Source organism: Sciurus vulgaris (genome assembly GCF_902686455.1).
Source record: "Sciurus vulgaris genome assembly, chromosome: 9".
Classification (NCBI taxonomy): domain Eukaryota; kingdom Metazoa; phylum Chordata; class Mammalia; order Rodentia; family Sciuridae; genus Sciurus; species Sciurus vulgaris.
Window position 1 is genome coordinate 29,149,985 of NC_136469.1, and position 16,898 is coordinate 29,166,882.

Genomic DNA, 16,898 nt, shown 5'->3' on the forward strand with positions numbered 1-16,898 from the left:
TTAACCACTGAGCCACACCACCAGCCCTTTCTTACATTTTCATTTAGAGACAGGATCTCACTGAGTTACTTAGGGTCTCACTAAGTTGCTTTGAACTTGTGATCCTCTTGCCTCAGCCTCCAGAGCCGCTGGGATTACAGGTGTGTGCACTACTGTGCCTGGCAAAAAGTTTTAAAAGTGTTGCTTGGCTTAAGGAATCATGAAGATGTTGGGCAGTCAACATGATATCCTAAAAAATAGACTAAACTTAGAATAAAAAGACTAAGTTTGAATCTTGGCTTGGAAAATTGTTAGCTTTATGGCATTAAGCAAGTATCCATTGATCTCTCTCAGCCTTGTTTCCTTTGTCTGCAAACCAACAAACGAATTGATTTCTCACAGAGGGCTGTTGTATGAAATCAAAGAATTTGTGAGTTGTAGGCATTAAATAAAATGTATCTGAGTACATAGCAGAGTGCTAGGAATATGGAAGGAGCTCAGTATATTCTAATGTTTTTCTTTCTACCCTCTGTGGACAGAAGGTATGTCCTCTTATGCCATAGCCAGTTACGATGTTCTGTGCATGATAAATATTTAATAAATACATGCTTGCTGTCATTAAAACTTGGTGCTGTACAGAATTTGGTTTTGAAATCATAGAGTTTGTACCATCCTAAAGCAGGTTAAACATTTATCAGATGACAATTAAACTTCTGAAAATATTATTACATTTCTGTTCATCCATTCTACCCAAATAAGTCAAGAGGAGCAAAAGGCATCTTATCAATGCCAAGCAGAATGGTTTGTCATTTGACAAATCAAAGACAAGCTTTACCATCACACCCACCCTCTGAACAGTGTGCGGAAAGAAAACGTGCTCTCCGCCTCCTGGGAAATTTAATTGTCCTGATCTTGGCAGCAAACTTAGAACGGTTGTATTTTATTTACACAAATTTGCATTCCCAAGGGAGGATGTTCTAAGAGGACAGAAAAAAATCTTTTTGCAACATGTGCCGGGTCCTCCTTGCTCGTCCCCCCAACCTCCACCCGCTGTCTCCTCTCTGGCACTCCCAGCTGGCTCCCTGGGGCCCCAATGATGTCCCCTCTAGGAGAAGCTCCCACTGCACCCACTGAGTGCAGTCCTCCAACCTGCCAGCCTGCTGGAGCTGTTTACAGTGAAGCCTGAACTTCCACCTGCCAGAGTAAGGGAGGCCAGCTGCACGATGTTAGTCCCTAGCCTAGTGGGCTTCCCTCTGCTCCGTGTGGTAATAATTGAGGTGTCCCATCTCCCTCTTCGTTGTCTCCCTCTTCCCTTCCCTCTCTGCCTCCAGTCCTTACTTCACTCTGTTTCTTCACTTCTCTGTTCACCCCACGTCTACACAATCACTTGCACACCTCACTCAATAACTTCCGTATTACAACAAAACCAGCAAGTGATGTTGAAGGTGTCCCCCTGACGGACTGAGGTTTCCCTCAGGCTTTGGAGTCTTACTCACCTAGAACCACCTCTGAGCCGATGGATTCTTCAGCCAGGCTCCCAGGTGAGGCGGGCAACACATCGTCATCAAAGCTGATGAGGTCAATGTCCCCCGGGGACTTGCTCTGCAGAGCTGGAACTGGGGGGCTGGCCGCGGGCCCCTCTCCCAGTGACCTGAATGCTTTGGCTTGTGAGGCCACCGAGAGTCGGGGAGGGGCAGGGGCTGGCTTCGGTGGGGCTGAGGAGCAGGCGGGGTTTTCCGAGGAGAGCGACTTCTTGGGCAGCAAGGGCCGCGGGGCGGGAGTTGGGACTTTCTTCCCGGCCTCTGGATGATCGGCCAGGGGCCCTCCTCCCGGAATCTCATGATTAACACTTCGCATAAGGCCAGGAGTTGGTTTCTTTGGCAATTCAGGTTTGGTCACTGGCACACTTCCCGGTTCTTGTGACGAGAACGGGGACCATTCCCTGGAGGTCGCCTTGAGTCTGCTTTCGGTCCAGGAGTCCCATTCTCCAGAAGCTCGGTTAGCAGCTGGCTTGGGGGCCACGGACGGTTTCCCTGAGGAAACTGCAGGCTTCGGGGGAAGCGTGCGGGGGGTAATCTCTGGTTTCTTGGGCAGGCCCGAGCTTTCCGCGCTGGTCTGCCCCTCAAATGCTTTGATTCTGGAAACGATGCTAGTTTGGCTCTGTTCTGTGCTCATCATGTGCATCCGCGCCTGGCTCTCTAGGTCGCCGGTACCGTCCAGCAGGCACTGGGGTGGGCCTGGGGAAGGCCCCTCTTCCGGGGCTGCTGGGCTGATTTTCTGTTGAGTTTTAGCTACTGGTCTGAGGTTGCTTTTTGATCTTGGTTTTGGCACTGGGCATCTTGTAGCAGTGGGGTTTTCTGGACAACTCGGTTCTTCAGAAACATCAAAGACTATTAAAGGGGCTACGTTTGTTGGGAGATCGCAGGGTGAGGTTGCTGGGGAAGGCTGAAGAGGCTTGAGAGGCGCCGGTAGTGCTGGCAAGACCAAGAAGAAGGGGCAATGTTACAATTTAAAAGGAAAAAGAAAATGACAGGGGACAGATTTTGAAAATATACTTATGGACTATCAAGAGTGGTTTCCTTCATGAGCAAAAGTGACTGCAAAATCAGTGGGGAGATGTTTATATTCAAATTCCTGCAGGAGGGCTCTTCAGCTTACATTTGTTCATATAAAAATGCTCATTATATAATATTTTTTTAAAACACTATTAAATTCCTGTTTTTTTTTTTTTTTTTTTTTTTTTTTTTTTCCTTTGGCACCAGGGATTGAACCAGGGACACTTAACCACTGAGCCACATCCCCAGTTTATTTTATTTAGAGACAGGGTCCACTGAGTTGCTTTGAGCCTCACTAAGTTGCTGAGGCTGACTTTGAACTTGCCATCCTCCTGCCTCAGCCTCCCAAGTTGTTGGAATTATAGGCATATGCCACTGTGCCCGGCAAATTCATGATTCTTATTAGACATATCCATGAACCATTTCCCTCTGGTTGTCACAATTCCAACATCTTTAATGCTTTACTTTTCCTCAGCAACTTACTCTTCCCTCTATCACCCTAATAAAATACTTTGTAAAAGCCTGATGGAAAAATGACCCTTAGCATCCTATGAGCTTTAAGTTGCTAAATATAAAATCTTTTTGATGGGATAGATAAGTGGAGGGCATCCATGGTAATGCACACCATGAGTCACAGAGATGATGTTTTTGTGACATGAAGTTGTGTAAGCCCAAGAGACTGGGGCTGCGGCTCTTAAGAATGATCTATTATAATAATCACTGCACACTCAAATAGAGAAAGCGCACAGTGATCACAATCACCGAGAAGCAGAGTTCAATAAATTATGCACAAATTGCAAATTATTTTAAAGGCCAGAAGCCTACTGATTACTCCCCTAGAAGTAGGTCAGAAGTAGAGAAGACAAATCACTTGCATTACTTTGAGGCAGATCGTTGTCTATGTCTTCTGAAAAGTCAGTCTGAGTTGCAGAAGTGATAGTGTGCCTTGGAGTGGCAGCAGCATTATTATTATTTGTAGTGTTAACTTGAACTTGGTTGATTTCTTTTATGACTTGTTCATAGGAGGGCGGGAGCTACAAAATAAAGAAGGGAAATTTTAGATATCTATGGGCGAGAGCCAAAGTGTTGACAGTTATACTGTTTAGATCTTTGAATTTTATTTGAAAAATAAAATGTGAAGAGGTAATGGGATGTTTACTTACCTCAGCAGGAACCAGCTCATTCGGCCTCCACGGGCTGGTGGCAGGAGTCGGAGGAAATCCCAGTCCTGGAGGTGGGGCTCCTGGAAACCACGAGGCTGGCCTCAGAGGCTCAGCAGCCACGATGGTGATCTCTGGGCGCCTGGAGGGCAGAAGTCTCAGTGAGGTTCCGCAGGCTGGTAATAAGCTATTATTGTTTATTTGTAATCGTTCAAAGGGTAGTGAAAACAACTGTAACTCCCAAAAGTGGTTTAAGAACTGGTCTGGACTATCTCTAATAGCACAACCAGACAAGCTTCAAGGGAGAAAATGGTAGTCATCCTCCGACTGTGGCCTCAAAAAGTTAAGAGATGACGCTGTAGTGCTGCCTTGGCTGATAAGGACAAGGACCAACTAACTATCAGGGCCATACAGTCCCTTCACTCCGGGGCTCCGCTGCTGTGCAGAGTCTATGGAGTGTGGAAGAAAAACACCCTGGACAATGATACTGTTTGGTTTCTGACGCTATAAACCACAAGCTCTGAAATGAAACTTACCATATAAAAAAAACACCCTGGTCTTCCTCACACCCTCTGAATCCCAGTTCCTAGCTCTCTGTAAGTGGCTTGGGTTCACACATGCACTTCTGGACCTTGAGATGTGTCTGTGTTCCTAGTCAGCGCTCTATTATGACTTTGGTGATTAATGTGTAATACTGCGGAGGTGTGGTGACTCAGGCATAGATTCTCCTTTTCTTAATCTGATTCCACATTTTCATGTTGGAATTTTATCTTCAATCTGATTTCCTAACAAATTTCTACTGTGTGACCCTGGGAAAATCAATCCATCTTTCTGAAGCTCAGTTTTCTCAGGGATGATGATACCTGTTCTGCCTTTCTGTGGCACTCTATGGAAAATAAAAATAAAAGCACTGCTGTTATCAAAACTATGAGATGAACATTCTCATGCTAGCTGGTAAAGGAGTAGAGCCTTATCATTAATTAAAGTTCAGTGCATTCCTGAGAACTTCTGCTTATAGTTTTTATTTGCCTAAATAGTAAGAGTTCCTAGGAGTCAATGCTGAGCACTCTGTGTACACGAATCCTTAGGACAACCTGAGGTGGAGGTGTGATCAGCACCATTTTAAAGATGGGCGGGGGCGAGGCACTAAGGACGGTAAGCAGCTGGGCAATGGTCCATGGTGGGATTTGAACTTGGTTCTGCCTGACTCTGAAGTCCTGGCTCTTCATTATTCTACACTGTACTATAAGAAATTTGAAAGCAAGGATCAAGAATTACAAAACTGTCCATTTATTCTCCTGTTCACCCTTCTGTCTGTCTAGCCATTCTTCCATTTATCTAGCTACTCTCTCCCTATTTTCCCTCCCTTTCCAACCACTCACCCACCATTTATCCATCCAGCTACCAATCTAGCCTGTCTACTTCTTTTCTTTCCTTTTTTTCCCCTTTGAAACCAAGATGGAACTCATGGGCACTTTAACACTGACCTACATTCCCAGTCAAGTTCCCAAGGCTGGTCTCAAACTGTGATCCCCCGCCTCAGCCTCCCAAGTCACTGAGATCCCAGGTGTGTGCTGTCACACGAGGCCTCTTTTCCTTTATCCATCTATCAATTTTCTATCCTGTCAACCATTAGTTTATCTGGGCAATGTTAATGAAGTACCTATGAGATCCAAAGCATTTCTCTGAGGCACTTACAACAATGCTTTACATGTAGCAGTTGTTTAATAAATGTTTTTAAATTGAGTTCAGCAAATAATTACAGTTGAAAGAACTGTTCATGCCTGTATCACTTCTTCTCTCAAGCAAAAGCATCACTCAAACTTACAGATTAATTCAGGAGATGAACTGATGAGGCAGAACATAGGAATGCCTTACTTGTGAAGGAAATATTTAATTTGCCAACTGATGACCCACGCTCATTTCCATTATTAGCAGAATATATGCCCTCTATTATAAACAGAATCATACCTCCTATCTCGATGAAGTTCACTCTGAATAGAAGTCCGAGAAGCTACAGAAGAAAGAATAAACTGGTATAGTAAAAACTAGTATAGTCAATAAAGATTTAAATTTTTAGAGTGCACAATTGGAAACAGTTAGTTTATACTGGATGTCATATAGAATGTCTGAATTTTAATATCTCTAAGTAGAAGAGTGAATCAAGAGAAAATCTTTTTATATAGTATAAGGTAATAATTACAATTATGTATTTGAATGATATAAGAAAATGGAGATTTCAAAAACTCCCCAAAGCACATTCTGTGATTCTGAAAATAATTTGAAGAATGCACAGAGAAAAGAAGATAGCTATTAAATATAAACTGCATGTGGGAGAATCAAGATGATGACATGAAATAACAATGGAAAGAAATTAAAAAAATATCTATTCTAATTTATATGACTATACTTTTGTTACGATTGTTTATACGATATGGTGAAGAGTGTGGCCGTGGTCAGGTCTTCATCTATTTTCTTAACCAGGATTTTATAATAAAGAGTAATAACTTAAGAGATGAAAATAAGGGCTGCGGTTGTGGCTCAGTGGTGGAGTGCTTGCCTAGCACGGGTGAGGCACTGGGTTCGATCCTCAGCACCACAGAAAAAATAAAATTGAAGTCCATCAACAACTAAAAAAAAAAAAAGAGAATAATAAATGAAAAAGGTGTTCAAATCATTATAAACATATTTATAATGCTTATTTTTGTATATGAAACATTGACTTCCTCCTTAAGTCTCAAACTCAAAAGGTTTAATGGTTAAAAACTTTTTTCCAAGTTTTATTTTACAAAGCAAATGAGAATTAATCTTAAAAATGTCACATGTGGGGTGAATTATGTACTAGAGACTATTATCTCTGTTTTCTTTTCTTTTATTCTTTCCTTTCTTTTTTGTTTTTTTCTTTCTTGTTTTTGTACCAAGGATTGAACCCAGGGGTGCTTAACCGCTGAGCCACATCCCCAGCCCCTTTTTTACATTTTACTTAGAGACAGGGTCTCACTGAGTTGCTTAGGGCCTTGCTTAAATTCCTGAGGTTAGCTTTGAACTCGGGGATCCTCCTGCCTCAGCTTCTGGAGCCTCTGGGATTACAGGTGTATGCCACTATGCCTGGTTATTATCTCTATTTTCAAGGAACACATTCCTAAGATTCTTCTGGGAAAAAAAAAATCAAGTACTACACTAAGGATTTGTGCACAAGGGGAATTGGGTTAGGCATAAACTACTTCAGCTGGCTGCTTTCAGTCTCTCCGTGACTACTTTCTCAATGCTTCTGATGTGAAAAGATTAAAGCATGGATTTTATTCCCCCTTATTAATTTGCTCCTCTCTGAACAAGGAGGCTGCCAAAGCTGTGTGGTGGGTAGTGGTGGGAAGGAAATTTCAGCTGGGGTTGGTGCTGGGACAGTGGAACTGACACTGGGGTTGGCAAAGCAAACCTCTAATATCTGAGACCCAAACCCTCAGATCTTCATTGGAAGGTCCCTGGTATTCTTGTCATCAACAGGTCTGATTGTGACATTGTTATCAAGAGCAAAACCATGGTGAGGTTCACTTTGTCGACTGGAATAAAAGGGGACAGATAGGGTGGAGCTGCCACGCAGCATCTGATTGGTGAAAGTTTCATTGAGTCCAGGCTCACCCCAGAGTGCTACAGTCCCATCCACCACTGCTGAAGCGCGACCAACAGACAAAGCGCGTATAGACTGCATGTTATTGTCACAAACATACCTCTTCCACGGGGCATTGTGCTGTGTACTATTCATGAGTACTAAGGGAAAAAAAGAAGGGGTTACAGGAGAGGAAAGGGAGGGAACAAGGGTGAGCCCAGTTGCCTATGCTCTAAAGGGTTTCTTCCACGACACGTCCCCCTGCTCTGCACAATGAGTCGGAGAAGAAAAGCTGATGACCGTAGTTTCAGAGGGTAAGGAAATATGGCCCTGCAAAGATGTGTCTGTAGAGATCATTCTTGGAACCGCACTCAAAATGTGTCTGTAGGGCTGGGGAGATAGCTCAGTTGGTAGAGTGCCTGCCTCGCAAGCACAGGCCCTGGGTTCAATCCCCAGCACCGAAAAAAAAAAAAAAAAAAAAAAAGTGTCTGGAGTTTCAACGAGGATACGAAAAAAAAAAAAAAAACAACGAAAAACCAACCAAAAAACCCCACCAAGTCTAAAAACCATTTTGCAAAATCAATTTGCTCCTTCAATAGGGACTGATTTTAAAGTATGAATAAAACTTAAAAGGTTTTTTTTTGTAGTTGATTTACATTCTTTCACATCAGTGGCTTTTAGCTGGACCCTTCACACCAGAGGTCACTGGTAACAGGACCCCAACCCCTGGCAGCAGAGGGGCCCAGATGGAGGAGAGGGGCTTCACAGTCTCCTGCCGATTGCTGCTTCCCCTCCCCTTGTCTCATCCCCCCACCCCGCAGACACACACTCATCTTCAACAAAATCTCTCTTTTCCCTCCTGATCTTTATAAAACATCTGTCACTCTGTCAGGGTTGAACAGGTTTAATAGCTTGAAACACTCAGGTTTTCATGAAGACTTCCATGTGATGTCTCCACTCTTCCTGCTAATTTCTCCACTATCCACTTATAGGTGTCGTTTTCATTTCCCCAGATCAGGCAGATTCGAAGTAGCTGTCACCAGGAGAACTGCATGTGCCATCAACAGACAGAGCAGACTGATTCGGAGACCTTCCTAGTTCAAATGGTTAAATTCTATATGCAAAGCATATGAGGCTACCTGTGTAAGAGTTGAGATGCAGCTTTCTAATATTAGCACCAATACAGAATCCTCTCAAGTTCCAGTGGGATCATGAACGTGATCTTGAAAGACCCTCAGGGATCATCCTCCTCAAACCACAGAGCTGGAGACTGAGGCCTGAGAGGGTTGAGTGAACACCCCCAGGGCCAAGGCTGGAGCAGCTGGCTGTGTGGAGCCAGGCGAGCTGGATGCCAGTCCTGATTCTACACTGATTCTAAATTCAACATCAAGTGATCAGAAGAAATAAACACACAGAAGGACTGTTGTATTACAAACATCCTCACTAGACGTGTAAATAATCATGAGGTGATTTTTCTTATTAAACAGTAATTACAATAGCATTAAAGGTGTAGATGATGATGATGATGATGTGCTCCTTTCCTTATTCAATGGTAATTACAATAGCAGATGTTTTTATTTTTTCCTGATTCAGAATCTACTGAACAGGACATGATGAATAAATGTTTACCAAATGGGAAAAAAATCTGTGCTATAGAACCACCTTATCAGTGAAAGTCACAAAAAGCTCACTGGGGGGCTGCGGTTGTAGCTCAGTGGCAGAGTGCTTGCCTTGCATGTGCGAGGCACTGGGTTGGATCCCCTGCACCACATAAAAATAAATAAATATATTAAAAAAAAGAGGTCACTGGCTCCATTTGTGTGGGACTGGGTAGGCACAGCTGCCTGTGACTCAGGAAGAAGAATATCCATGGAGGGGAAAGCCCGAGGGCCCTGAAGTCCAAGTGTTTGATCACATCCGAGCTTCACTTCATGAAGCCGGTTTCTCAGGACTCCGTGTCCCCCATCTGTAAAATGGGATTCACACCTGCCACACAGAGTGTTATCTTATGTGAGACAGTTCTTCACTTGTGGTGCATAATCAATATCAGTTCAATCTGAATTTCAAGGAATAATCCTGAATTCACCCCAAAACTTTCTTTTAAAAAGTTAATGACAGGAAGCATATGAAATCCTAAACATCAATTAGAACAAAAAGCTAGCAAAAATATTGAGGGCTCACAAGAAGGAACACAAAGAGAAGGACCACATGGCTTGACAGGAACCAGAACCATTTAAGGAACACTTATTTTAAAATGTGATAGTCTGTCTCCCTGGCAGGGTTAGAGGACTGAGTCTGGGATAGTACGGTACACATTTTAATGAACTGGCTAAGATAAAAATTACTTACCACTTTTTCTTAAAGAATAGTTAAAAAGGGAAAATGAAAAGGGGGTGGCACTATAAGGAATCCCACGGAAACCACGCCGGACATGGGAAATCACATAAGGGAGTTTATTAAGCAAACAGAGTGTCTCCCTGCAGGGTAAGAGAGAAAATGAGAGGAAAAGAAAGGGAAAGAGAAAGGGCACGCGCTAGAGAGAGTGGAAAGCGAGGAGAAAGTAAGCAAGTGAGTAGGAGAGAGAGAAGCATGAGAGAAAAGATGGTGGGGTAGCTACTGTGAAGCAGTTGAATTCTGCCGGGCTAACAGGGGACCAATAACAGAGAAGGATACTTGCAAGCTGACTGATGACCCAATAGCTAGCTAGGATGTTCACAGACTCACAGTAGTTGGGAGACGGGGAAATGGCTGCAAGGGAAAGGGTGGGGAAAGCAGCTTTGTACATTACAGGTACAATTATCCCTTGCTCTCTGTTTAGGAGGATCTGTTTGGCCTTCCTGCCCAACATTGGGAATAAATACAAACGGGAATTTCTTCAGTGTTTACAAAGTGGCTAATATGTAAGACTCAAAAGACAACCTGGTTACAGTTATCCCACTCCTTGGTATACACCCAGAGGACTAAAATCAGCATACTACAGTGACATGACCACATCAATGTTTACAGCAGCTCAATTCACAATATCCAAGTTATGAAACACACACAATGGAATATTACTCAGCCATAAAGAAGAATGAAATTATGGCATTGGCTGGCAAATGGATAAAACTGGGGACTATCATGCTAAGTGAAATAAGCCAGTTCCCAAAAATCAAAGGCCAAATGTTCTCTCTGATAAGTGGATGCCAACCCATATTGGGGTGGGGAGGGGACAGACAGAATTTAACTGGATTAGACAAAGGAGAATGAAGGGAAGGGAGAGGGTAGGGAATAGGAAAGGCAGTAGAACGAATGGGACATCACTTTCCTATGTTCATAGATGAATACACGACCAGCGAAACTCCACATCCTGTACAACCACAAGAATGGGAAGTTAAACTCCATGTACACAGGATATGTCAAAATACACTCTACTGTCATATATAGCTAAAAAGAACAAGTTAAAAAAAAAAAGACAACTGGGTTAGTTAGAAAACAAACCCCACCCAAGATGGAAAGCAAGAGTCTTCCCTTGGCTTACCTCCTCCCGTCACCTCCGCTGTCTTACAGTTTCCTCTTCTCTCCTGCTCCAGTGGGACCTCCCACTCCAGGCTGCCTGGAGCCCTCAATGTCTGCAAGCTTCCGCACCCTCAACATCCCTCTCCACGGCCCCTCCCTCTCCTCTGTCACCCTGACCTCGTAAGAGAGAAGCCTGCCGCCATGTCCCAGCACCCACGTATCGCCCACTGTCCTGATGAAGCGTGACTTCCACCTGCAGTGTCCTATGAAACTGCTCTCAAAGGTTCCACTTACCTCCTAGTTCACACACGATGATCTGGACTCGTCCTGATCACCCACTCCTTTCAAAATCTTCTACTCCTACTTCTAACACAACCATCTCCTGGTTTTCCTAATATTCTGACCGTCCTTTTTTAGCCTCTGGCCCATTTCCCCTGAGCTGCCTTCTCCTCAAGCCTTGCTGGGCCCAGAGGACTCAGGAGAAGCAAGCTCCATTCTGGAGGACCTATGGAAAGTCGAGGGCAGAGGACCATCCCTGACAAAGTCCTGGAGCGCACAGAGAGGTAAGATAAGAAGTCGGGAGGGACAGCAGGAGCGGCAGCCAGGACCCTGTGGAAGGAGGGGCCCTCAACAGAAGGACTTGGTTTACTGGGCCATGGGTCTTTTGCCTTATGGTCTCTTGAAGACACAGAGTGACCTCAGACATCACCAGATTCTGCCCCTTGTCATCTTCTCTATCCTGTATACTTTCTCCCTCAATGGTTAGTCACCTCCAGGAATTTGCCTGTAATTTCACTACCCCAAATTGTACTTCCAGCCAAGAAATCCTGGCCAAATTTGAGGCCCTAATACCCTATTTAAATCTCTGCCTGCCCCCCAGTCCACTCCAAGTGTGCCAAGACATGTAAAATCATCATGAAGTTTTCATTTGAATGTCCCAATCCCCTTCATCATACATGGTGGCATGCCAACACAGAAACAAAAGGGGCGGAGAACATGGAATATTTTTCTGTATTGCCACCTTATAAAATTTTCACTGGAATGGTTCAAATGCATGTTCTTCATGATCTGTGAACATCTTCACTTCAAACTAAATATCAAAAATTCTGTTTCCAGGCATGGTGGCACATGCCTGTAATCCCAGCAACTCAAGAGGCTGAGGCAGGAGGATTGCAAGTTTGAAGCCTGACTCAGCAACTTAGCAAGACCCTGTATCAAAATAAAAAATTAAAAGGGCTAGAGATGTAGCTCAATGGTAGAGTGCTCCTGGGTTCAATCTCCAGCACCAAAAAAAAAAAAAAAAAAAGGTGTGTGGGGTAGTGGCTGGGAATAGAATACCCTGGGTTCAGTCTCTAGTACCACAAAAAATTTCAAAAATTGTGTGTCTAAAAGCAGGTCCTCAGCATGGAAACCTCAGCTCAGATCAAAGAAAACATCTAAAATTCCATCTTCATTCTTTTCTATAATTGGTAATCCATGTTCTATTCAGAAAAGGGGCTTTAACAGAGCACTTTATTTAAAAAAGTCTTATAATCCTGTACCAAGAGCAAATTTTATAGCTCCAACCAAGAGGTAAAGCTCACATCAGTGTGTCCTTGCGGCGGGAACTCTACCCACAGCCCTTCTGATATGTAAAAGTCTGGGCCCAGCTTCACATTTATACAGCATCAAAATGTTACTGCAGAGACCACCAGTGAAAGCAACTGAACCAAAAGGACAGGGCTTAATAGTTTTCAAGCCCATCAGATGTCTTAACTATGGCAAATGGTGACATAAAATTATATCAGATCACAGACACAACAACATAGCCACACTTTAAACAGCTTCATTCCGTAAGAGAAAGGTGTTGTTCTGAGGATCTGGCTTATCAATAAAGCTGAAAACTACCTTTTTGAACTGGTTTATTATTTCTTGGGAGAAACTACTCTTGTTGGGTGCTTTGTAGATTCATCAAACACAATCACTTGCAGGAAATTTGTATCATCATTTAAAATTCTAACAGAGGGAAATACAGAGCAGAAAAAAGCAAACAAACTTACATCTCTTGATTACGGCTCGAATGGATGACAAGGGTCCTTGGCTAGAAAATAAAAGAAAGAAAACATGTTACACAGTCGCCTTTCTTTTGAAGAGTTATTCAGAAGGCCGGGTCATTCTGGGACTTGACATGGTGCCAATCAACAAGTTAGATACAGCAGTAACGGGCCTATCATCTTCAGAAATCAAAAACTAAAGAGAAATTTTAAATTGCCCTTGGTATTTAAGCTGTTGTATAGGAAATGAGGGGCCTGATGAAGTACATCTTCTGTGTAAATAAATAAAAATAAAGTTTTGCCTTAAACTTGCGTCCACAGACACCTAGGTACCACTGCACCTGGCAGTGAAGCTCCGGACGGCACCGGAAGTCAGGTATGGCACAGTGCTCCGAAGAGTTTTCCTGCTCATCGCTCTCTGTGTCAGACACTGAAATTCTATCTTCTCACATCAGATCTAAAACATCATTATCTATCTAGCCGACCTGACCTAAGGACCAAAACCATTTCTTCTTTCTTTTTAAATTGCATTTTTTTCTAATTTGTTGTACATGATAGTAGAATGCATTTATACATTTTGAAAATTAATTTCTCATCTGGTTATACATATTGCAGGATCACATCGGTCATGCAGTCATACATGTACATGAGGCAATAATGTCTGTTTCACTCTACTATCATTCCTTCCCCATACCCCTTTCCCTCCCTTAACTCCACTCTACCTAATTTAAAGTAACTCTATTCTTCCTTATCCCCACCCGCCTTATTGTGAATTAGCTTCCGCATATCAGAGAAAACATTCAGCCTTTGGTTTTTTGGGCTTGGCTTATTTCACTTAGCATCATATTTTCTAACTCCATTCATTTACCAGCAAATGCCAGAATTTGATTCTTTAAAGCTGAGTAATGTTCCATTGTATGTATATACCACATTTTCTTTATCCATTCATCTGTTGAAGGGCATCTAGGTTGGTTCCATAGTTTAGTTATTGTGAATTGAGCTGCTATAAACCTTGATGTGGCTGTGTCACTGTAGTATGTTGATTTTAAGTCCTTTGGGTATAAATGGAGGAGTGGGATAACAGTTTCTTAAGATTAGAATTTGAACATCACCACCTAACAATAAAAGGATCTTCTGTTTGCCCCGCATTCTGCTCAACAGCTGGGTGTTTCTGGATCTGCCTGTGTGTGCCCTGGGACAGCTCAGGAAACTCAGCTGAGCCTCTGCCCACCCGTTGATCAAGGCCCTCAAGTCACAAAGGTTTAGGCTACTAGTTTATAAGGGGGATTTTTTTGTTTTTGTGTTGTTACTGTCGTGTCTTTATTCAAACCAGACGAACTAACTGCTTTTAGAACCACTTATGAAAATTTAGTGTATGGTAAGGTGTAAGGGGTGGAGGTTTCTTGTTTATAAAATTCTTCACTCTTCAGAAAGTTTTTAAAAAATTTATACTTATATTAAAATTCATGCCCTTTTAAAATTTATGCTTGTGGTAATCTGTTTCTCACATAGATAAAACTTTAGGAAGATAAAATAACATATTGGTTCATTTTCAAGGAGGAACATTCAAGAATATACTAGCTATTGTTTGAAAATCTCTCCCAAAAGCATGTTTTGGACACTTAATCCCCAATCAAACAGAACTGGAGGAAGGGCCTAAGGAGAGGCAGTTAGGCCACGAAGGGACCACTCTGGAGAGTGAATTGACGCTGTCATCACAAAGGAGGCAAGCTGGGCGCGTGCTCACACGCTCTCTTTATCTCGTTTTCTGCCAATAAACAAGCCCTCACCAGATGCCAGTCTTTGCTCACTTTTGGACTTCCCAGACTCCAGAACAAGCCGATAACCTTCTCTTCATTGTAAAATTACTTAGTCTTTGATATTCTGTTACAGCAGCATGAAACAGATTAAATACTATTCTGCAAGAAAGGGGGAAAAATAAAAACTCCAGGAGGCCTCACACCAGGAAGCAGGACTATCATATGAAGACTCAACTGCTTTCAGCAATGCTGATTTTTAAAAGGAGGCTTTCTATAAAACCTCTTTTAAAAAGAACCAAAATAAGGTAATATAGAGGAAGTAACAGGGCTAACAAGCGAGCAGGTTGAAAGAGCAGACTTTCTGGTGCAACAGTAGAGAGAATCTGTATGTTGACCTTGTGTCTGAGCTGGGAGCCTTCGGGCAGGGAGGGCTGCGCTGGAACCCACTAGCCCACACTCATTCCCGGTGCCTCACTTGCTAGCTGGTGGCTGGGTGCAAATCACTCAGCTTCTCTAAGGCCTCTCATTTCCTCATGCATAGAAGCAGGGAAAACTTAACACTCCCTGGTGGAGCTGTTGTAAAGAATAGGGCGAACCTGCTAAGGCATTTTATAAAGGGCCTGGAACAAAGTGTATTCAATAAATCTGAGTTGCTATTATCATTATTCATGGTTGTTCAAAATCTCTAGGGCTATCTAAAACATTTGACAACACACAGTCCTTGACAGGTTCCTATTTTGGGGTCTACTGTGGTTCAGACAGCAGCCCTAACAATTTGGCTTATGTTTCGAAAAGAAAAAATTTTGAGGGGGGAGATTTAGTTTACTCCCCTACAATGATTTAAAATCTTTCCTCCATTCTGAACTTATTAGCAGCTTCTGTCCTGGTTCTTGTAGTTCCTCCAGATCTTCTGCCTTCTGCTCTTTAAACGTAGGTGCCCTAATATCAGGTCCCCTAGTTCTTGGTGGGGCAGATAAAATCCTCCTGAGGTGTGACCATCAAAGACCCTTCCAAGAGAAGAGTGAAGGGTCAGGGGAAAGGGCTTCCAGATCCCAGGGGACCAAAAGTTGGGGTCAAGGCAGACCCATCTCAGATCTGACCCTGATGATATGTCTTCCCCAGGCCCCCCTGGTTGCTTGGGGAAGGCTGAGCTGTTCATTCTCCACTGGTGCATTTACATATTGTTTTAGTTGTTTCACCCTATAATAACTGCTAGATTAAAGCAATGTATTATCTAATGGAAAGAAAAAAGTCTTAGCAATTTATATTTGCCAGAGACAAATATGGAGGGATCCGCCATTTTAATAGTGTCTAAGTTAATATTACCACCCATGTATTTATAGGGCCAGATGTGATAAATTGCAAAGAATGGAAAAATGTAAGTGTAATTAATTGAAATGAGAGAAAACAAAATACCTCATAGTTGTAAAATTCTGATAAGCTCCATGCTTTAAGAGAGAATAAAGATGCATAAAGAAAATAATTTAGATCCAATTGGCGGAGAATTGCTGGGGCTTGAACCCAGGGACTTGTACACGCTCTACCACTGAGCCCACCTCCAGCCCATGGAATCTCTTGTGCTAAAGTTAAAAATTACAGCAAAACTATATAGAATTTTTCATTAATTTTCTGAACACTTTAGGGAAATGTTACCTTAGTTCTGAGTTTACTCACCTTTTCCTTAACATTGACAGTCCAATTATATTCTTTATGATCAATACAAGATCAAGTTTTATCAGGTGCTATTAATCAATCTACCTACCTATCTTTGTAGTAATTAAAATTAAACCCAGGAGTGCTTTACCACTGAGCTACATCTTCAGCCCTTTTTATTTTTCCTTATTTTGAGACAGGGTCTCACTAAATTTCTGAGGTTGGTCTCAAAGTTGGGATCCTCCTGCCTCAGCCTCCCGAGTAGCTGTGATTATAGATATGTGTCACCTAGTTCAACAGGAACTTTTCTACTTCATCTTTTTTAAGGACAAGAAAATCATATAAGTGACTAATATTTACATATTTCATTACAGGACAAATAAAGCTAAAAACTATTGAAATGAATAACATTAACATAACACACATTTTAAAATCCACAAAATGAATTCTACCAACAGTTTTATCTGTAAACATGGAGGGTGGGGAGAGAAAAGGCCAGTGGGGGTGTGATGTGTCCCCTGGAGGCCAAGACTATAGTGGGAGAGGTACAGAACCTGCAACCAGCTAGAACCCTATTTTTCTACTATGCGACCTGGTCAGTTCACTTACTTGCTAGAATTGTCCCCTTATCTGTGATGTGAGAATATTATGCC

At 42.6% G+C, this 16,898-nt stretch overlaps 1 protein-coding gene across 1 annotated transcript in view; it reads right to left on the reverse strand.

The window, feature by feature from the left end:
* The window catches only part of SH3D19 (SH3 domain containing 19), a 186,874-nt gene that overhangs the window by 48,237 nt on the left and 121,739 nt on the right, over positions 1-16,898 (reverse strand). The window contains 5 exon segments of the mRNA XM_079154185.1: positions 1,476-2,453; positions 3,415-3,568; positions 3,698-3,836; positions 5,666-5,708; positions 12,839-12,879. Of these exon segments, the coding sequence (XP_079010311.1) occupies positions 1,476-2,453; positions 3,415-3,568; positions 3,698-3,836; positions 5,666-5,708; positions 12,839-12,879 (1,355 nt within the window).